At 39.7% G+C, this 23,381-nt stretch overlaps 2 protein-coding genes across 8 annotated transcripts in view; both read left to right on the forward strand.

Moving 5' to 3' along the window:
- Positions 1-14,754, forward strand: part of LOC146521410 (NACHT, LRR and PYD domains-containing protein 6-like) — a 30,701-nt gene extending 15,947 nt beyond the window's left edge. For 6 of the 7 annotated variants that reach the window (XR_014873307.1, XR_014873304.1, XR_014873306.1 and 3 more), the window contains 5 exons: positions 2,901-3,040; positions 3,170-4,979; positions 7,509-7,679; positions 8,727-9,817; positions 13,122-14,754. Coding sequence is in view for 1 of the 7 variants with exons in the window: in XM_085154932.1 (XP_085011058.1) it covers positions 2,901-3,040; positions 3,170-4,979; positions 7,509-7,679; positions 8,727-8,900; positions 9,789-9,804 (2,311 nt within the window). In the remaining 6 variants the exon portion in view is untranslated. The remainder of the gene's footprint in view (positions 1-2,900; positions 3,041-3,169; positions 4,980-7,508; positions 7,680-8,726; positions 9,818-13,121) is intronic. The other variant, XM_085154932.1, reaches the window with a different exon arrangement.
- Positions 14,755-14,889: 135 nt separating this feature from the next.
- On the forward strand, positions 14,890-22,286 carry LOC146521411 (myelin-oligodendrocyte glycoprotein-like). The gene is made up of 3 exons (XM_085155357.1): positions 14,890-16,554; positions 17,971-18,315; positions 18,554-22,286. Exons 1-3 carry the CDS (start codon positions 16,482-16,484, stop codon positions 18,658-18,660), a joined length of 525 nt encoding a protein of 174 aa, XP_085011483.1. The 5' UTR covers positions 14,890-16,481; the 3' UTR covers positions 18,661-22,286.
- Positions 22,287-23,381: the final 1,095 nt, after the last annotated feature.

Here is a 23,381-nt window from a genome sequence, read left to right on the forward strand (position 1 = left end):
GAATGGACATAATGTGGCCACGGAGGAAGTGAAACTAGACACACTGAACATGGAAAAAGAATTTTCACAATAAAACAGGAAGCATAGAACAGGTGGCAGGCAGAATCTTCTCCTGCTCTGACTGAAAAAGAACTGTCTGAGAAAGCATCAGGCTTTTTATTTCTAGACCCAAGGCGATAAGAGAGAGTACAACAAAGTCAACCAAAGATCAGGGACCAACGGGCCAAGCAAGCATTTAGTCTCTCAGCAAAACAGAGATAAACTAGATTCAACCTCCCCAACAAGCTAGCAGCAGCACTCATCCAGCACCAGTTTCATTGCTTGGAGCGCCCTGTCCCCAGCATCATAGATGTGCTCTGTGCTTGACAGTCCCTGTGAGAAAAAGGCACAGAGTTGGAGCTTACCTTGGAGATACTCAAAATTTCCAAGCGGGGTGTTAAGAGCTGTCTTCCATTTGTCACCCTACTGAATGGGAATGAGGTGGTATGTGTTTTGAAGATCCAACTTAGTGAACATGGCGGCTTTGTGGAGAGACTCAAAAGCTGAGTTAATCAGAGGCAAGAGGTACTTATTTTTAATTGTTATTCATATAAACCAAAATAGTCAGTACAAAATCACAAAGTCATTGCTTTTGTTGCTTGTCGTTGCTATGAAAACTAGTCCAGCCCCTGCTGGAGAGAAATGATTCCTGCTGCCAGTGTCTCCCAGATGTACCTTTCCATCACTTCCCTCTCTGGCTCCCTCGCTTCCTGCTCCCACTAGCAGACTGCAACTGCACCTTATGTACATTCTGTGGTATTCATTTCACTTCATTTCATTTCTGTCATCCTGTATTTTATGTTTATAAGATTTAGATTGGTTATTTATGGTCGGTTTACACAGCTTGTGTATGCATGTGTAGCTGTATATATCCGTGTGTGTGTGTCGGACGTTTTTTACGGAATCAAACTCAAAGTAATGTCAGTACTTCCACGCTTTAAACGCTGCATGCTCATACTCTCTCCCGCACTCGACATATTATCCATTGTTGATCTGCACACAGCTGTTGTCACGAACGTCGCACTCGCTTAAACACTCTCGCAAAAAAAAATCACGGTTTTAGTAACGCAGTAACGCAGCGTGCTTACGGGAAAGTAACAGTAATCTAATTACCTTTTTTGCAATAGTAATCCCTTACTTTACTCGTTACTTGAAAAAAGTAATTGGATTATGCGTTACTGCCCATCTCTTATGGTAACCCACTGCTACTGCAGGTTATTTTCCCAACTTCATCAGCATCTGGAACTCAAAGATGTCTAGTGTCAATTTGTGACTGATACAAACCCATCCAGAAACAAAACAAACTTAGCAGTGCAAAAATAACTGTAGTGGCTTCTCGTGCTAAAATACAGAGACACATTAAACAGTTAACAAAGGTACGTTTTCCCTCTTATCCATGGAGATATTATAATACAAGTGTGAACTCAATTAATTAATCCAGCAGAAAAACGGCATACAGATCCCTCTGACATGAACAGTGAAGTCGGCTGCAGCAACTCCCGGTGCCTTAACTGTTCCACTCTTTGCATTTAAAACAGACCAGGCCGCAAAAAACGGCATTGCACACCCACATAACACCAATGCAAGCTAGCACTTCCGTGAATGTCTCTGTAGATCCCCATCATCTCTTGCGCTCTCAGAGGTACCCCAAAAGAAACAGTGCCATCCAGTGGCATGTCCCATAATACCGACCTTACACCTGGCGTAATGAAGTTATGAAGAAGAAGTTATGAAGCGTAACAATTCATGCACAGACATTTATGACTGATTAACAAACTTCAAAAGTTAATGTGCAGCTCGTGACATGAGTAGTTTTGTATCTGTTTTACAGATTAATGTCTAATTTGCCTTTCAGATTCTGTGATTTATCTTCTTTGGCACAAAAGTGATTTGCAGAAAGTAAAATGCAACAAAACACAAAATAAATTAAAGATACTGAAAAGAAGTAAAGTAAGTAGAGTAAAATTTTATTTGTATAGCACCTCTCAAGATAAAAATCATAATGTGCTTCAAAGCAAAGCTAAAACATAAAAACAGAAATCAGCCAAAAGCAATTTTAAAAAGATTAGTTTTTAGTTGTTTTTTTAAATGAAACCACTGAGTCCACAGGTCTCAGGCTCAAAGGAAGGGAGCTCCAAAGTCTGGGGGCTACAGTTACAAATGCTTGTTCGCCTTTCGTTTTCAACCTCGTATGATGGATGACCAGTAAGCCCTGATCACATGACCTCAAGGAGCTGCTGGGGTTGTAAGATCTCTGATATTAGTTTGGTCCTTGTCCATGCAGAGTCCTGAATGTCAAAGTCAAAATCTTAAAGTGGATTCTGAATTTTATGGGGAGCCAGTGCCACTGGATCAGTAGAGGTGTAACGTGAGAGTATTTAGAAGCTGTTGGTCAGAAGCTTTGCGGCAGCATTCTGAACAACTTGCAGATGATCCACAGAGGCTTTACATAAACAAGTGAACAAAGAATTACAATAATCTAAACGAGATGAGACAAATGCATGGATGACCATTTCTAATTCTGAGCGTGAGACAATGGGACTCAGCTTAGCAATGTTTTTTTAATGATAAAAACAGATTGAAGGTTTGGCGAGAGGGCCTAAGATTTTTTGTAACCATAGGTACCATTTTTTTTAGGAGCACAAACAAGGACTTCAGTTTTCTTCTCACTTTGTTGAAGAAAGTTATCAGCGATCCATCTCATAATAGAATCTAAGCACCAAAGCAAAATTTGTAGTCAAGAATTGACTACTGGGTGCCTAGAATCATGAACCATGTTTTTTTTGGCTACTATTAAACTTTGGTTTGTCTGATTTTACTGTTTTTCTTTGGTGAGAATATTTTTTTCTTGGTCCCCACAGAGAAACAAAGCGCAATAATTTTTTAGTGGGGAAGCCAACATCCTGTTGTGTGTGGTGTCACGGTGCCCTGAAGGATTCATCAGACTTCTGTCCCCAGTGTAGAGAAAATTCCAGAACCAGAGATAATCAGCAGGCAGCCAGTAAGAGCAGCTCTGCACAAAGAAAAATCTAATATCTTTCTGTTGATATTTTTTTGCAATTATTCTGTTATTCAGGCTTTAAAAACATTTCGGGCTCTCCAGATTCATTGTTTTCCATTCTTTCAACAGATACTGGTGTGCAAAAAGCTTTAGATGCATTAAAGCTCACTCTGATTAACAGATGTGAACATGTGTATGAAGGAACTGATAAAACAGGAAGTGAAGCCCCCCTCAGAGTGATCTACACTGAGCTCTACATCACAGACGTGCAGAATGAAGAGTTTCAAGTCCAACATGAGGTCAGGCAGGTGGAGAGAACTTCCAAGAAGAAGATACTCCATGAAACATCAATCAGATGTCAGGACATCTTAAAAACCTTGCCTGATCAAAAGAGACCCATCAGAGTGGTTCTGACATATGGTGTTGCTGGCATTGGAAAAACCTTCTTGGTGCAGAAGTTCACTCTGGACTGGGCAGAGGGCTTAGAAAACCAAGACATTAGTTTGGTGGTTCTGCTTTCATTCAGGGAGCTGAACTTGGTCAGAGATGAGCAGTACAGTCTTCTGGAGCTGATCCAAGTTTTCTATCCAACATTACAGAGCGTCACAGCAGAGAAGCTCACTATGTGTCATCTTTTGTTCATCTTTGATGGCCTGGATGAAAGCAGACTTTTGTTGGATTTTGCAAACAGGAAGCTTGTGTCTGATGTCACACAGAAGACAACAGTCAGTGAGCTGCTGACAAATCTCATCGAGGGGAATCTGCTTCCCTCTGCTCTCATCTGGATAACTTCCCGACCTGCAGCAACAAGTCAAATCCGTCCAACATGTGTTGACAGGATGACAGAAGTTCGAGGCTTTACTGACTCCCAGAAGCAGGAGTACTTCAGGAGAAGATTCAGAGATGAAGCATTCTCCAGCAGAATCATCTCCCACTTGAAAACATCCAGGAGCCTCCACATTATGTGTGGAATCCCAGTCTTCTGCTGGATCACTGCTACAGTTCTGGAGCACATGTTGACTACAGAGGAGAGAGCAGAGCTGCCCAAGACCCTGACTGACATGTACTCACACTTCCTGCTGGTTCAGACAAAGAAAAAGCACAAGTACCACAGAGGACAAGAAATAAAGCAGCAGGAGCTCACCAGAACTGACAGGGAAGTTCTTTTGAAGCTGGGGAAGCTAGCATTTGAACATCTGCAGAAAGGAAACATCCTGTTCTACCAAGAAGACTTGGAGCAGTGTGGTCTGGATGTCACAGAGGCCTTGGTGTACTCAGGAGTTTGTACAGAGATCTTCAAAAGAGAGTCTGCGATCTTCCAGAAACCAGTCTACTGCTTTGTTCATCTGAGCATTCAGGAGTTTCTGGCTGCAGTCTACATGTTCCACTGTTACACCAACAGGAAGACAGAGGTGCTGCAGGACTTCCTTACTGAGGATGATAAAGGAAATAAGATCTCTCCGGAAGATATCTCATCTCTGGAAGGTTTTCTGAGCAGAGCCATGGAGAAATCGTTCCACTGTATGTTCGGCCAACTGGAACTGTTCGTTCGCTTCCTTCATGGCCTCTGTCTAAAGTCCAACCAGAGACTCTTACGAGGTCTGCTGGGTCAGACAGAATACAATCCTGAAAGCATCCAGAGAGTTATCAACAACCTAAAGGAGATTAGCAGTAATGGCAAGTGTCCTGACAGATGTCTAAACATTTTCCACTGTCTCATGGAGATGAAGGACCTCTCAGTACATCTGGAGATCCAAGAGTTCCTAAAGTCACAGAACAAATCAGAGAAGAAACTCTCTGGAATTCAGTGCACAGCTCTGGCATATATGCTGCTGATGTCAGAGGAGGTTTTGGATGAGTTGGATCTGGAAAAGTACAACACAACACAGGAGGGTAGAGAGAGACTGGTTCCAGCTGTTAAGAACTGCAGAAAGGCTCGGTGAGTCCAGATGTGATTAAGATTATAAATCAGTGTAGATCAATTGTTTAGTTCTTAAAGTTATTCTTACTAAAACAAAATCATTGTTCTTATTGCAGAGTTCCAGTTATTTATTGGAAAAATGACACGTCAATTTAATTTTGTCACAAATCTTGTTGAGATGTTTCAAACACTGCGAAAATGGGTTTTTTTTGTTTTGTTTTTTTGTTTTTTTACAGAAAATTATTTGGATGATTTCATTTTTATACATCTACAGTGGCTTGCAAAAGTATTCGCCCCCCTTGAACTTTCCCACATTTTGTCACATTACAGCCACAAACATGAATCTATTTTATTGGAATTCCACGTGAAAGACCAAAACAAAGTGGTGTACACGTGAGAAGTGGAACGAAAATCATACATGATTCTAAACATTTTTTACAAATAAATAACTGAAAAGTGGGGTGTGCGTAATTATTCAGCCCCCTTTGGTCTGAGTGCAGTCAGTTGCCCATAGACATTGCCTGATGAGTGCTAATGACTAAACAGAGTGCACCTGTGTGTAATCTAATGTCAGTACAAATACAGCTGCTCTGTGACGGCCTCAGAGGTTGTCTAAGAGAATATTGGGAGCAACAACACCATGAAGACCAAAGAACACACCAGACAGGTCAGAGATAAAGTTATTGAGAAATTTAAAGCAGGCTTAGGCTACAAAAAGATTTCCCAAGCCTTGAACATCCCACGGAGCACTGCTCAAGCAATCATTCAGAAATGGAAGGAGTATGGCACAACTGTAACCTACCAAGACAAGGCCGTGCACCTAAACTCACAGGCCGAACAAGGAGAGCGCTGATCAGAAATGCAGCCAAGAGGCCCATGGTGACTCTGGACGAGCTGCAGAGATCTACAGCTCAGGTGGGGGAATCTGTCCATAGGACAGCTATTAGTCGTGCACTGCACAAAGTTGGCCTTTATGGAAGAGTGGCAAGAAGAAAGCCATTGTTAACAGAAAACCAAAATGGAACTTTTTGGCCAAAATGCAAAACGCTATGTGTGGCGGAAAACTAACACTGCACATCACTCTGAACACACCATCCCCACAGTCAAATATGGTGGTGGCAGCATCATGCTCTGGGGGTGCTTCTCTTCAGCAGGGACAGGGAAGCTGGTCAGAGTTGATGGGAAGATGGATGGAGCCAAATACAGGGCGATCTTGGAAGAAAACCTCTTGGAGTCTGCAAAAGACTTGAGACTGGGGCGGAGGTTTAACACAAAAGATATCCATGTGTTAGAATGGCCCAGTCAAAGTCCAGATCTAAATCCAATCGAGAATCTGTGGCAAGATATGAAAGCTGCTGTTCACAAACGCTGTCCATCTAATCTGACTGAGCTGGAGCTGTTTTGCAAAGATTTCAGTCTCTAGATGTGCAAAGCTGGTAGAGACAGACCCTAAAAGACTGGCAGCTGTAATTGCAGCAAAAGGGGGTTCTACAAAGTATTGACTCAGGGGGCTGAATAATTACACACACCCCACTTTGCAGTTATTTATTTGTAAAAAACTGTTTAGAATCATGTATGATTTTCGCTCCACTTCTCACGTGTACACCACTTTGTATTGGTCTTTCACGTGGAATTCCAATAAAATAGATTCATTTTTGTGGCTGTAACGTGACAAAATGTGGGAAAGTTCAAGGGGGCCGAATACTTTTGCAAGTCACTGTAAATGTTAAGCTGAAGCAGCCACAGTGGCCAAGTGTGAAAGCAATGGGATAAAACTGAATGGTGTCACAGTTATTTACTTTCAGGAATAGAAATGAAATCAAAAGTGATTCAATACAGTCAGTGATAATACTACCTATTTAAAGCTTGATAACATCACAGTGAGCAGCCGTAAATTAATCATAAGACTTTGATAGGAATGACCCAAGCATACAGCATTTAAAGATGAGTGCTTGTTTATTTACAATTCTTTTTTTTCTTTTTTTTTTAAGTTTGCTCTTAGCAGTTTTCCACAGCAGTTCAGCTCTGTCCTGTTGTCCAACTTTCATTCCTTTTTCGGGCCCAAGCAGCTATTGAAAAAAAGAAAAGCATGATTAACATAATGATATCATATGGTCACAGCATCACATCAACCTTCAAAATTGTTTATATGTTTATATACCATTTTTTCAAAGAAATACATGGTATTTGTATTTCCAAAATCTAAAAATGGTTCATTAAACATGTTTTTGGTTTTCACAGTAAATAACTTTAGTTTTTTCCTTCTTGGATTTTATATTTGTCAAAGTTTGTCAAAATGGAGGGAAAAAGTCTCACATATGTAATGGAATTCAGTGTTTTCTCCTTCATCTCCACATTAAATCAGAACAAAGACTGAAAATGTGTGGGTCTGAGAAGTCATAAGAATGTTTCATGTCAGTCAGATCAGATCAGCTGAACAACTGATGTGAAGAGACAGTGTCCAATTGTTTTCCAGCGAGTGCACAAACTAAATATAATGTGTCTTCTTCATAATAACATGTTATTTTTTAATATGTGTCAACACAGACTTCATAAGATTTTTGTCTATCCGGGTAAATGTGGCCCTGTGGCCTCAGCTCTGAGGTCCAGCCCCTCCCATCTGAAAGAGCTGTGCCTGAGTTCAATCAACCTGGAGATTCCAGCAGATGAACTTTTTGCTAATCTGGGGGATCCAAACTGTAGACTGGAGACACTCAGGTAAGTTAACTGAAACTGAATCTGTTGTTATTTATAAAGGTATTTCAATATATTGAACCATGAATTTATCCCCAAAAGCCAACTCCAGTACTGTGAGATGGAGGACTGGGATGGACCAGTCCATTTTTTTTTCTCATTGCCTTAGCGTCAGTCAATGAGGACTTGGATTTTAGCATAATTTCATTGATTCCCACAAATCCACCACTTACAGTTTTGGAAAATCTCGCATCCAATTACAGGATTGTAGTAATCTTCACCCCCACATTGCACAACAAAGTAACCAGAGTCAGATATAGCCTGCTATCTTACATTGGACATCTGGAAACATTAGGGGGACAATGTGGATGAGATAGTGACCAGAGGTTAGAGCAGCTGACTAATAACCTGCAGGTTTTTAGATGCTGACATTTTTAGGATGAGTTTTCACACAAAGAATAAAAATTTGGACTAAACAGATACTAAAAGCTAGACTTGTAGTCAAGACTGCCTAAACCAAGACAATACCAAGACCAGAGGGTATCGAGACCAAGACAAGACCAAGGCCAAGATAGACCGAGTCAAGACCAAGACAAAGTCAAGATGAGACCGAGACAAAAAAGTCTTTAAACTGCAGCCAGATGCTGCTTCGTTTATAGGTGTCAGGCATATTTATGTGTTTTTGCGGTGCACTCGAACAGCCCTCCTCACCGCTGTCTACTGTCTCACTCACTTACTGAGAGGACAGACGCATGCTCCACTTGACTGTACTTGCACCATCATCAAAAATGGTGCAAGTACATGTAGACAATTTAAGATTTTTTTTTTTAATTACTGCATGAACAAAACACAATCACTAGACAATCTCTAGCAAACTGGAGTTTGGTTATTTTTAATCAGAGAAGGTTCTGTTGCCATATGTGTGTGTGTTTTCTGCATGTTTGCACTTGAAAATAATCTTTAGAGTTTGCAATAGTCTGTAGCTCCATTAGACATTCACTGGTTTCTTATAGGAAAAGGTGATGTGATTTAAAAAAAACCCACTTTGAATAACAATCATGTGAATTACAGATTTGAGAACAGCACTTTGTCAGAGAACAACTGTGCTGTTCTGCTCAGTGCTCTGAAGTCCAACCCCCCCTATCTGAAACACCTGAATCTAATAGGATGCAACCTGGAGGGCTCAGGGATGAAACAGCTGTATGATTACCTGGAGAGTCCACACTGCAAACTACAGTTTAAAAGGTCAGTTCACTTGTCTTAGATTATAAAGGAAAAGTATTTCTTTGGTTTCTGTTTATCAGTGTGTCTGCAGAACAAACAATCACACATACAAAGAGAATAAGGATGTGTGTAGAAGGCTGACTTTGTTATGATCCACAGTAACAAAAGTAAAAGTTACTCCTCATTTTAGAGAAAATCTTTAAATATGCGGTTCATATGGTAACATTGAACTGCACATTTAAAGGTCTCGTGTTTTTATACTTTATAAATTCTTAGTTTCACATGTCCCCAGTATTTACGTCTCAGGCTTCTGTTTAAAACAACACAGATCTTTTTTTAACCATGTCTGCATACCTCTAGTTAGAAACTCCTTTCAGTATCTGCGGATTCAAGTCAAACTGGAATGGCCACTACACCCACCTCTTTCTGTGGAAAACAGTCACAGAGCAGCTCTTTCTGTACACTGTGTATAGCTTTTCAATAGAGAACTGAATTTGACACTGCATGACTTCTAACTGCAAATGCACCACATGTAAATCAATATTTTATAGCCATTATGTTCTCAGAACAAAAAATTCTTGAAAATACATGAACTGTGACTTTATCTGTACCAAAGTTAAATATGTCAGGAAATGTTATTTCTCTCACATTCACAATAGTAAGCTGCTCACTTCTTCCTGGACCTCCATCTTCCACAGGTTACAAAAGGAGACACTGATCAGTAAAAGCATTTTAACACAAAAATGAATCTATTAGAAATACAAACCCTGGATGCACTTATATTCAGTTTTAATGTAGTTTGTTCAGTGTGACTTCTCCTTTGTCTTTTCTCACTTTGTTAACAAAAAGATGTAACAATTCATTTTGTATGCTTTCTGTTTTTGGACCTGTCTCATCATGTTCCTGCAGAGTGTCTGTGGTTTAGATGCTGCACTGTGGTGAGTATTATTGAGATCTCTTAGTGTAAATAATTTATACATTTTAGTGTCAATTTCAAGATTACTAAAGATAATTTTAAGATAATGTCATGTAATTGACTGTGAGCAGGGAAGAGAGCAGGGGCGATTCTAGGATCAGAGCTTTGGGGTGCTGAGCACCCAGAGAGCTGCCCAGCCAGGCAAGATAAACTTTACTCGTCACAATGAGACTTCTTCCTCGTCTCCGTCAGTCCCTGCATCCTTAAATGTCTCCAGTTGTCCCAAGGTCCCTCTGACTGTCTCCTTGGTGCATTTAAACCCCTGTTTCTCCCTGTCCTCATCGTCTGTTGTCTTCATCTCCGCGTTCAGTCATCATCAGTCATAATTTTACCATCTCTGTGCAAGTCTGTAAATTTCTTTATTAAGTCATAAGATTCTTAAATTCATCAAGTCTCTGTGCCTCGGTCCTCGTCACAGCAGCGAGCAGTAGCAGAGTAGCAGTAGATCTCTGCAGCTCGTCCAGAGTCACCATGGGCTTCTTGGCTGCATTTCTGATCAGCGCTCTCCTTGTTCGGCCTGTGAGTTTAGGTGCACGGCCTTGTCTTGGTAGGTTTACAGTTGTGCCATACTCCTTCCATTTCTGAATGATGGCTTGAACAGCGCTCCGTGGGATGTTCAAGGCTTGGGAAATCATTTTGTAGCCTAAGCCTGCTTTAAATTTCCCAACAACATTATCCCTGACCTGTCTGGTGTGTTCTTTGGACTTCATGGTGTTGTTGCTCCCAGTAAAGATAGTGTCCAAATTCATGGGCTGCATCCTCCTCAGGCCGCATTTTTAGACCGATTACATCACAGCGACGCCTCGAAGGCTGTCCAAATTCGTAGACACCCCTGAATGCAGCCGACAAATGCGTCCTCCTTTTGCCCGAATTTGAAGGATGGGTCGGGTGTGTCCTTCGTGGCCTACCATATCCCAGAATTCATAGCGCGGCCCAGCCAAACTCCAGTTTCCAACAATGGGGGCCGCTACTAAGTTTTAAAATTACTCTTACTAATCTTTCTGGGTCACAAAATAAACTTTTAACATATTTTCAGGCGAGAAAGTAGCTGTGTAAACATCAAATATCTGCTCGGTTCAAGATATCGCATTGCTTCGACGTTTTCGGAGACGTCTGCTACCCACCCGCTCGATAGCAAGCCGGGAGCTCGAGGGTTACCGATGCGGCCGAGAACGGCACAACCCCCGGCACATCATTTTCAGATCACCGCGGACTTTCGCTGCTCGGGTTAAATGTAATATATAAGTCACTTAGACAACCTAAAAATGTTATTGTTGGGCTTTTTTCAGTGTTTTGTTTGTTCGTGAGTAAATAGGTTTGGTTGAGATTAAAGTTATTAGATTAGATAAAATAAAACTTTATTAATCCCCCGGGTGGGTTCCTCCTTGGTTTTCACACAGCTGAATAAACGTCAAACAGAAAACTGATTAAACAGAAGCATGACACGGTCGAGAATTTACACCAATGTCCTGTTATATTTTAGATAGCAAGGAGCAGACGGCCGAGTTTATTAAACTCCACCGAGACAGCGGTGACGTTAATAAGAAGGCTAGACCATCCAATTTCACAGCCGTTTACTTCTGGCCTACCCGACCTTCTGAGGACCCGGCCCACGTACACCGCGAAGGCCGGGTCCTCAGGAGGATGCAGCCCATGAATTTGGACACGACCTTAGACAACCTCTGAGGCCGTCACAGAGCAGCTGTATTTGTACTGACATTAGATTACACACAGGTGCACTCTATTTAGTCATTAGCACTCATCAGGCAATGTCTATGGGCAACTGACTGCACTCAGACCAAAGGGGGCTGAATAATTACGCACACCCCACTTTTCAGTTATTTATTTGTAAAAAATGTTTGGAATCATGTATAATTTTCGTTCCACTTCTCACGTGTACACCACTTTGTATTGTTCTTTCACGTGGAATTCCAATAAAATTGATTCATGTTTGTGGCTGTAATGTGACAAAATGTGGGAAAGTTCAAGGGGGCCGAATACTTTTGCAAGCCACTGTAGCTTAACAACACAACCGCTTTGACAATTTGACTTTTTTACCACCAAATATTTATATACTTTGATTTGGAAGTGTTTTCTTCTCCCGCTTAACCTCCATCGTTTTCAGAAGAAAATCTCCTGTATGACAATGAATCCTGGGATATGGTAGGACATAAAGGATACATCGGACCCATCCTTAAAATTTGAGTAGGACGCATTTGTCGACACATTTGAAGGACTCTATGAATTCGAACAGCCTTTGTCGCGTCGCTGTGACTTTATTGCCTCCAAATACGGAGGATCGGAGCATCCTTCCCCTGAATTACGACACAGCTACAAATAAGAAAACTGAGAACACACTGAGACCACAGCTGACACGAATAACCATAACGAGACAGGGGAAGAGCAAACACAACATGACGCACACTGACAGGAGACTATCAAAGTAAAAAAGGAAGTACACAGAGACGTGGATTGGAGAACATGACGAGCTGGGGAACGTAGACAAACATGACGGAATAAAACACAAGGAGGGGAAGCAAGGCGCATGAACACACCACTATACAAACCCAGACACACAGAGGGCAACGACACAAAGGGAAATCTAATAAACAATACCAAACAGAATAACCTAGAAACCATAGAATAACAGTAACAAGTGGACTTAAACATAATACAGAATGACAACAAAAAATCCGCGAAAATCCAAAACACTGGGTCAAAGGACCCAGGACCATGACAGTTAAATCATTGTAATTATAAATAGTATCCCACGATCTAATATATAATTAAAACCTTGCATTGATGTGCATGTCTGTGGATGTTTTTCTACTCAAATGTTTTGAAGACCTGCTTGCTTTGAATGATCTATGCAGAAACTCAGTATTTGATGGATTTACCTCAAAAGGTTTCATTCTTTTCATTAAATTCATTTTAATTTAATTGTCGACCTTTTGATAAAATGCTGTTACTAATTAAAATTACTCCTGTTCACAAAAAACAAAAAGAAAAAAAAAGAATTATATGTAAACATTTCATATTTTAATTCATATATACCCACGTTTCTCATGTTTGATGTTTTTAAATGTGCACTAGTTGTCTCACACAAACATACATAGAATCACTTTGTTTTTAATGATTCAGCAAAACGTACGATGTTTGTTTATTTTCAAAGTTAAAATGGGAATGTGCTGTTCCTCTCTGTTTTAAAAAATGAAGTGATTGGTTCCCTAAAAATTATTTGAAGCATATGCAACAATCTTTTTCAGTCTTAAACAGATCAAGACATGCAGTGATGCCTACAGACTAATCCTGAAAGGAATCAGTGGTCGAAGCATGGCTCTACTCAGACTTCCTGAATCTGTTCCAGAACATATAAAGACACAAAGACAGCTTTGGTTTATAGATAAGGTCTTTGGAAACTAATGAACTTCTCTTCAGTGGATGGAGTACAGGACTGAGGTAAAACACCTCGTCATTTCCACTTCAGACACTCCTATATGCCTTTACTTCCTGGATGACTCCTATGAACCAGTGAGTGTATCAGTATGGAAATGTTGACTTTTCTACAGTGTGAAACGTTCAGCTCACCCAGCTAAAGGACACTTTACACTTCAGTTTTGATTTGTTACAGAGCAGAATCTTGAGAAACAGGTTTCATTGCACTGATTTCACACCCAAGGACCCACTGAGGAGACTACAGTTAGAATGTACATTGAAAACAGAGATATGTTGTCATTTATCTTACGTGAGTTAGTAAACTTTGGAATAAGTTCTGCTACATTATTTGGAATAATGATCTCTTATTTTGAACCTATAGATACTCTCCTAAGTTAAAGAATACGTTTGAGGTACAATAGCTGCCATCTAGATAGTCCTGGAACTAAAAGCAGACTTTGCTTGTGCAGGTCCTTGTTTATTATTTTACTGTGAGATGTTTTAATAATTTCCCTACTGTAATGTTACTGTTGAACATTGTCTTGATTGTGGTGTTTCATTAGCGATCCAATAGTGTGTTTTTTTTCAGTGCTGTGTCATATTACAGCTCAGAGAAGGGTGTGTCACATATACTTTTTTGAATGTGAATCCAGTTTTGTAATTTTGCAATATTTGGAAAATACAGATATTTGTTAAAGAAGTACAGTCCGTACTTAGATAAACATGACGTTGTTACTAAAAGATTCTCATTGTTCGTATTAAACAGTTCCAGTTATTTGCTGGAAACATTACATGTCAATTCATTTTGTCACACATGTTGTTGAGATACTTCAAACACAGAAATGCTTTGTATGTCTTTTTTGTTGTTTTTTTTTAACAGAAAATTATTTGGATGATTTCATTTTTATACATCTATATTTCAGCTGAAGCAGCCACTGTGGCCAAATGTGAAAGTAGTGGGATAACACTGAATGTTGTCACATTGATTTATTTTCAGCAATAGAAAGTAAATCAGTAAAGTGATTCAGTACAGTGAATGTTGGGCCATTTGTCTGCTGACAAATGTGCAGAATTGTCTGCATTAATTAATAAGTTAGCAAGGTGTATGGGGCTGAAAGTCAGTTTTCAGTGCCATGGTGGTGGCTTATGATAGCAATAATAATACATTAATGGCCACCAGGTTGCCTAGCAACAGGATTGTTCACACACATTTTGAGCTAGCTTGTCATACCATGAGTGAGAACAAGTTAGGCGTGATTGATTAGTAAATAAATATATAACAGTTTAAGGTAATCAGATGGGAAGCAGCTGTTTTATTTTGTGAAGAGTCCACACTGCATGGTGGAGGCTCTGAGGTCAAGATCAGAATAGTGTTGGAGTGACTCCACGCAATTAAAAAAATACAATAAAATCCCATCTTTCCTTGTCTCCTCAGTGATAATGTGTGAGGAGAACTGTGACAGAGAGAAATTGTATGAAATGTAATTGCTACAGAATAATTTATATTATACTTTGTTATTGCAACAGAAGAATATTTATTTTATTATTTTACATTTACAGTTTTTTTCCTGGGGACCCTGTGATGCCCCAATTAAGAGCCATAGGCTGTGGATCTCTTAAGATCTCACTGTTGGGTATGTAAAGCCATGTTACTCCTAAATTTTTCTATCTTGTTCAAAGAGAAGATATAAAACAAAGTTCTAAGCTAATCGACCTTAGTCAGGACTCGTGTTTTTTTTTCTTGCCTATTTGTATCTCAGAGCAGAATCCATTTGATAATTGGCATCTTCTGCTGTCTAAAACTATTCTTCAGGATGTGACTAAAAAGCAGCTTATCCCTTTATCTATGTGGTGAGCTGGTAGAAATGAAGAAGTTTCACTGATGAAGTTCCTTGCTGTAACATCCAGTTTTACCAGTAGGTGGCAGTAGAGTTTAAATGTTATCCAGGGTTCAACGACAGGTGTAACAGCAGTGGCTCTGTGCTGTTCAGGAAATTAAAAAAACAAAAATTCACTCTGAGTCATATTTTGAAATCCAAGTTAACCCCTTGTTTTTTTCTTCTTCTCACCAGTAGAAAAAATATATAATGCAGAAAAAGTTAAAAGACAACAAACATTCTTATTTGAGGTACTACCTGAGATTTCTCACTAACTTTGCTTGAAAATTAAACACCTGATGAAACAGAAGGACATGAGGGGAAAAACCCACATGAGTAATTTACTGCTGTGGGTAAGAAACGGATCGTTACATGATACAATAACATTATATAGATACTTTAAAACAGAGTTTTTAAGCTCGCAATATAAAGTTATATAAATCAGAAGATAAAAGACAACGCATGGAATAGAAACAGTTATACAGCTGTAAGCCTCCATTAGGTTCTGTGGAAAAATACGCAAAACAGTGTGCGATATTATATAAGTATTCATTAAATATCAGTAAATTAAAGTCCATTTAATTCTAGGGGTAATTACACCCTGAGCCTGTTTGCCATATTATAAAATGCTACCAAAATTCAGATATAATGTAAAACCCTGAAATGAAAGTTGAGTTAAGACTGCACCTTAATCACATATTTATCGCTTGACTTGCAATACTGTCCGGAGATCAACAAAGGGAAACCTACAAAAATGGTGTCTTTGTCTAAGACATTGTGGATGACGTTATATAGCATGTGTGTAGATTAGTGCACAAACTCTTTGTGGACTGGAAATCTCCCATCACTTTCTGCTGCTTGTATTCTGCAGTCTCCCATCCCTCCAACTAGTAAGTAGGTGGTGACCTTTGTTTGTTTCCAGCCTCGGAACAAGAAGATAATCCCGATCAATACAACAAGCGGAGATTACTCATACTTTGAAAAATGTTGGAAATGTGACAGCGGAAATGACATTTCTGTTGGAATGCTATTGATGCCAATCCGCACAAAGAAATACATTCTTTGTGCCAATTTAATCGAATGATTGTCCGTCCGGGATGTCCCAGAACTCTTCTCGACCCTAGCCTAAAATCACGTGATCAGCAGGGACGTCAGCAGCTTGTCCCGGGTGGTGACAGAAGTCAGATGAGGGGTCAAATCCTGAGGAAGGAAGACGCATCTAGACGGACTTTCAGTCTCTTTCAGCTCTATGTAAAAACTTACATGTAGTGAGACAGAATAGTTGTCTGTAGACACCTCAGAATTACATCTGAAATGTCCGCTGGAACATCTGTACTGCTCAGCTGGACCCAGCTGTGGCTCTGCCTCCTTGTTTTGGTCCGTGCAGGTGAGACCTGTTAAATGTATCTGTATCTGTACGTATTAATAAGTAAAAAATTAAAAAATGACAAAGTGTTCCCTGAAAACGTCTGTCTCTAACTCTGATTCATCTAATATCAGTATAACAGCATATTAGTAGTTGGAGAGTGCGTCACCACTTGCCTTTCACTACACTGTACCTTTGATTTAAACCGCTTTGTATTCTTTTCTTTTATGTACTGACATCTAACTAACTCATCATTGATTCTGGGATCAAACTTAAAGTGCAGAGCCTACAATTAAAATTAAATTAATCAATTCACAGATTTCTCTTCCAGATTAAGGTGGACGCTTTAGTTATTAAACCTACAGGTTAACTGTCAGTCATGTTGTTCAGAATTTTCCAAAGTATTTTGAACAATTATTTGTAGTGAAACAGATAAGAGGGAAAACATGCACAGCATTGATTCAGTCGCTTAACTACAGAGAATAGAATAGAACAGAATAGACTTTAATTCCCATTGTACATCTACAACAATAACCGACTACTGTACACCAAATATAAATAAGAAGAGCGCACAACAAATGGCACATGATAAAATTAAGTTGTGACATTTACAAATGACTTGAAAGTACATGGAGACAGTCCACTATATCATCAAGCAGTCAAAAACTGCCTCTCCATACACCTGGACGAGAAGCAAACTGATAGGAGAGCAGCTTAAGGTAAAGTTTTCATGCAAGCCCTCCCTTTATTGTGCAGACTCAACACAGGGCATAAGGTACATCTGCTCCAGGGCTGGAGATATAGATTTCATTGGCAGCCGTTCTGTTCAAGCCATGTTTGGAGTGCTTGAATCCTGTTACCATTCAGATCAGTCAATGTGTTCAATTTAGTCCCCGTGCATTTTAAGGTGTTACTGGAAAGGACACAAAACATCCATGAAATATATCTTTAAATTATCCTGTATTTTTTATTTAACAAATTTCCCATGATTGGGACTAATAAAGGGTTATCTTATCTTCGTATATTTGTAAACCCTTACAGTTTTTTCTCTTTCCATCTACCTTTGCCATTTGCCCATTTGTTCAGTTTCTGCTCTCTCACTCTCTCTTGCTCTTTAAAAGACAAAGGCCCCCAGATGGCAGGTAGAAGGAAAAGCAGGAGTTTGGTGGTGAGAGCAGGGACTTTAATGTAGGGACTGTGTAAAGCAAGACCAGGTGCACCGGAGGTGGATTCAAGCTCTTCCAGAATGATGTAGAAGAGAGGAGAGATAGAGTAGGGGTAATAAAACTGGAAAACTAGAATGGAAAATGTTATATCCCATTTATACACCAATCAAAACATGTACATCTCAGTGGTCCCTGATCCTCACAGTGATTGGCTGATGTAGAGGTGAACACTTACTTCATCCTCTTTGCTTTGTGTTGTTTCCTCTTTCAGACCAGAAAAACATAACATCTAAGTCTGGACAGAGCGTCACTCTGCCATGCCAAGCTCCAAACAAGGACATCCGCATCATTGTTTTAGAGTGGAGCAGAGCTGACCTGGGAGACGAATATGTCCTAACGTACCGAGACGACCAGTTTGATCCAGATGACCAGCATCCATCTTTTAAGAACCGGGTGGATCTGCAGGACAGACAGATGAAGGATGGAGACGTGTCTTTGATTCTGAAGGATGTGACGATTAATGATGAAGGAACATACGAGTGTCGTATCATCATGAGAGAAATACGCTCGTGGGAATCCATCAACAACATCACCCTGAGTGTTGTTGATCCTCCAGGTGAGTGAGTAGAGTTGAGTGTGTGTGTGATCAGAGGTGAAGCTGCTTCCTGGTTGTTGATGTTTGTTTCTAAAGATGTTGTTGATGAGACTTTGTAGAAAGCAGCTGGTCTGAGTGATGTGATCAGAGTGCAGTAGATAATGTCTGACAGCAGTTTGAAGAGGAAATGGATTCTGTTCTGTTCTTCACTCATCACCTACCTGACAGCTGACACCTCACACCTGTTTCTCACCTGCAGGTCAGACAGGAGGAGGCAGATTTGTCCCACTGATACTTTGTCTACTTGGTTCCACTGTCTTTATTGTGGTCGGTTTTCTGATCTACAGAAGAAAACCCCAGAAATAGGATTCACACGTCCTTCTGTTGAACAGCAGCATATTTAAAATGTCTCAGAGCTTTTTAACTGTGAACTGAGTCTCTTGCAATTGTTACTAAATATTTATTAGAGTTTTCTCATTTTAAAGAAAAGCTAGGCAGCTTTTATTCATTACATTTTTTTAAGCTTACATGTATTTTCACATGTCTGGCTTTGTCAATATATTTACTTCTAATATGCATTTTATTGTTAATGTTGATGAATTTATAGCTGAATTTCCTGATTCATCGCCCAACCCAATATGCATTTTTATCTGTTTATTAGGTTTCTGTTTACAGTGTTTTAAAGTCTTAACTGTGAATATTTATTTTTATTTTAATGACTGAACATGTGTTGCTATGTTGATATGTGCCTGTTTCTTTTAACATGTGTATGTTTGTTTTTAAATGTTTTCCCAATCTTGCCCCACCTTACCTCTCTGAGCTTCTTCATCCCTACACATCCTGTTGGTCTCTTTCTTGCTTAGTTGGAGTACCGAGATCCTGGAGGAAGCTCAGAGGGGACAGCGCCTTCTCTATCGTGGCTCCTGAATTTAGAGAGGTCCCATCTCTGTCCACTATTAAAACACGCCTTTGGTTTTTGACCTCAGTGAGACTTAGTGTCTCTTGTATTTAAATGTGTTATTTAATTAATAATTTTATTTTTCTTTTATTTGCTTTCAATTAAATCAAATGTTATTTTTATTATTTAGTTTCAATCTACAGCACTTTGCGCCAGCTGTGGTTGCTTTAAAGACTTTATAAAACAAGATGATGGTGATACTTGTGCTCATTGTAATTCAGTCTATATCTTAAATGTTTTTTTGTATTATTTTATGCTTTTTAATGTTCTTATTTTTTTTACTCTAATTTGTTTACAGGGTTTGGTGCTTAGAATTAATAAAATAAAATAAGATCATAAATAAAGAAAAACTGAAATAGAATAATCTGAATTTTAATCAGTCTTAAGAAAACAAACATCACTGACAGGTACAACCTTTACAAATCATGCCACACTAAATCATTCAGCTTCTCTGGAGGTTATCATGTCACGTGTACAAACTCATCTAATATTGTGGACCGTCGCTGTTAAAATGTATTTTTGAGGACAGTATGGAAGCATTAATGATCTGCTTGTATACATGTTAGTATGTAAAGTCCAACATCTCCCTCTAGTGGCCATATATATAAACCATGTGTGAGGATGGTGTTAATGTAAAATGTGAATCATAGTGTTCCAGTCAGTCATCAGTGTGTCTCTGCACAGCTGTAATTAAAATGTGTTCAGAGGGCCTCAGTGTCTGAATGGTTCCAGTTCAGCTCCATAACAGCAGCGTCCCTGGTTTGATTCCTGTGTTTCAGCTCATATCTGCCTCTCTCACTGAGGGGGACGTAACTACATGGACATGGATTTGTTCATCAACTAAACTACAGATCACTGAGAACAGAGGACATTTGACTTGTTTCTGATTTTTCTATCCAGCTGTGTAAATTGCCAGATGTCTCAGCAAGCTCATTGGATTAAAATATATATGTTTATAGTTTGTATCTTGCATTTTTATAAGAATTTAGTTATCCACTGTGTTTGAACCAATAGAAAGCTGGTGCTCAGAGGAAGAGGGCGGGCTTTACTTGGTGTCAGTGAGAGAAATGAAAAAAAGCTCAAATGAGTGAGAAGGACGATGAAGGAAACATCTGTGCTGTGTCTGCTCTGTAAGTAGAATCTCTGTGTTTGTTTGAATTCTTGTACTTTGACTGTCTGCTCTCCTGATAACTGATGATGGAGGAGAAGACATGAAAAACAAATCAGGCTGAATTCAAGTTCAAAACACCACGAGGACCAACTGCAGGTCTGAACTGACTCTTTATCTTTGCTCAGGAGTCGAGGAAACACAGCCGGCAGTGAAAAGATCAAATCATTCACTCATTGTATTAACACAGCTGCACAGTGGACACATGACTTTACAGGGTTATTTAAAAGTAATGGATGTTTTGCATATACTAAAGGTCAATGTCAAATGTTTATTATTTCAATGATCATTTTTAGGAGATGCTGTTTAGATACGTGTGTAGCATCCCCGGTTGAAAAGATGGTCTCTCAAACTGATGCTTCACAATACTTTTATTAAACAGCTGTGTATGTGAACACGTCGTAAGACCATTAGTAAATCTAACAGTGTGTTTCCTTTAACACACCTTTGCCTTATTCAGTAATCACAAATTAATTATCTTGAACTTACATAACACATAACAGTGAAACTTGTAAATTTTTGCATCGCTGCCTAAACATGACGAGGTACGTTAGCACCCTGTAGTGGGTGAAAACTTAGCCTTTACCCTTAGTAGCGGTCAACAGCTATAGTGGGTTTTCACGGTGTGTCACCAAACCGGAAGTTGCCATATTGGAGATACTGGAGGTAAACAAAGCATGCGTACTCAAACAGATTCCAAATGTCGAACAAAAGGAAATGGTGAATTATTGCCGTGTTTTTGGCTGTACCAATCGGTTAGACCGTGAAAAACATTTGCAGTTTTATAGACAGCCATAAGTTATTCCAAATCATGGAGAATAATGCCAAAAGTTATCAGAGGAAAAGAGGCGGTTGTGATTAGCAAAGCTAAACCAGGATCTACAAGGCAAAAATCTGGACAACATCCGAATATGTTCCACTCATTTCTTTCCTATAGTTAAGCATACTTAATAAAATATACTCGAAGCATGCTACTTTTTGGTAAGGGATGATATCATACAGTTACGGTTTGGCTGATTAAAGATGTTATTGCATTACTTACTTTGGCCTTCACAACACATCTGTCGCTGATGACTTGATACTGCATCTCCCTCACCCATCCACACACCATCTGGTTATAGGCCTCCAAACCTTTATAAAATTTAAGGTCTGCTGTCTTCTGGGCAAAAAAACCAGATAGTTGATATCAAGATACGCAATAGTCGGAAGACTCTCCGGCTCGTCATTGATCCAAGATGGAGCCAACTCGTTTGGATCTGCACCACCAATAAAACTTAACTTTTCCAAATATCGTGCCCTTACCTGTGGACCAAGTCCTTCCCTGTATGCCTTTGCATCTATAACGCATTTTGAGGAGCTTTTCTGTGGTTTCGGACATTGATCCATTGCAGTGTTTACCTCCGAGTGCCTCCAATATGGCCGCACATGCAGGTTACCACCCAGAACGTGACGTAGGTGAAAACCCTCTATATGCTCCGTAATATAGCAAAGCACATATTTACAGGACAAACTTTGTTACACACTTTGTTCCCTCATCAACCAGGTGCGAAGGAACTACTTTCAACTCAGGATTGCACCTTAATAGCCGTGTTTCCCCCCATTCCCGTTCATTAACCATTGAGCTCACCTTCTCTCTGTGCATTAAAATTCACGCTTCTACTGTACGGTTTACGCCACTTGATTTACGGCACCTTGTCGCTCTGTAACTTTCAAAATAAAAGCATGAGCTGGGTCCAAGCTCCAACAAAATAATAGCCACTCGCAAATTTACAAAGCACTTTACAAAATATGAATGAGGTCATTTACAATGTGTGCTCACAACATAGATACAGGGTGGGCCATTTATATACACCGTAATAAAATGGGAATGGTAGTCCCGTTTGTGGCACATTAGTATATGTGAGGGGGCAAACTCCTCAAGATGGGTGGTGACCATGGTGGCCATTTAGAAGTCGGCCATCTTGGATACAACTTTTTCAATAGGAAGAGGGCCATGTGACACATCAAACTTATTGGTTGTGTCACAAGAAAAACAATGGTGTGCTTGGTTTCAACGTAACTTTACTCTTTCATGAGTTATTTACAAGTTTCTGACAACTTATAAAATGTGTTCAATGTGCTGCCCATTGTGTTGGATTGTCAATGCAACCCTCTTCTCCCATTCTTCACACACTGATAGCAACACCGCAGGAGAAATGCCAGCACAGGCATCCAATATCTGTCACGGACTGCCGGGGCAGAACGTGTGGAGTGAGTAGAGGACCAAGAGCAGACAGAGGCGAGGACACAAAACTGGACTTAACAAAAAGCGAGCCTTTATTTAGGGCCAAAAACTCACGGAAAAAACAACAACAAAGTAACTGAGGAAAAACCTGAACATAGACTGGGAAACTATGACTCTACTGAGATTTAGACTATGACTAAACAACATAGAAACTATGACTTACTATAGCTGGAAAACTGTGACCAGGGGTAGGGGAGATAACACAGACGATGCGACATGAGGACACAGCTGACACATATAACCTAATGACAGGACAGGGGAAGTGAAACTAAATGCAATGAACAAAGAACAGAGGACTCTTTCAAAATAAAGCAGAAAACATGATGAGACAGACCAAACAACATGGGCTTGGCAACATGAGATGTGGAACACAAAGGGCAAATGAGACTAAGATCCAGGGGAAGGGGGAATGAGGAGATCCAATAAACAGAACTAAGGCTGAACAACTTAGGGGTTTAAGAGAGGTGGATGAGCTTAACCCAAACAATAAATGACAAAACACAAAACTCAAGTTCTAACTAATAATGCAAAAACAAGAACTTAACATATCCCCATACTAAAAACAGAAATACACAATATATAATGAACTCAAAATGCTGGGTCACAGACCCAGCCATGACAGTATCCGTAGTTTCAGGTGCAGCATATCTCGTATCTTCACACCATAGACAATTGCC

Source organism: Neolamprologus multifasciatus, chromosome 3 (genome assembly GCF_963576455.1).
Source record: "Neolamprologus multifasciatus chromosome 3, fNeoMul1.2, whole genome shotgun sequence".
Classification (NCBI taxonomy): domain Eukaryota; kingdom Metazoa; phylum Chordata; class Actinopteri; order Cichliformes; family Cichlidae; genus Neolamprologus; species Neolamprologus multifasciatus.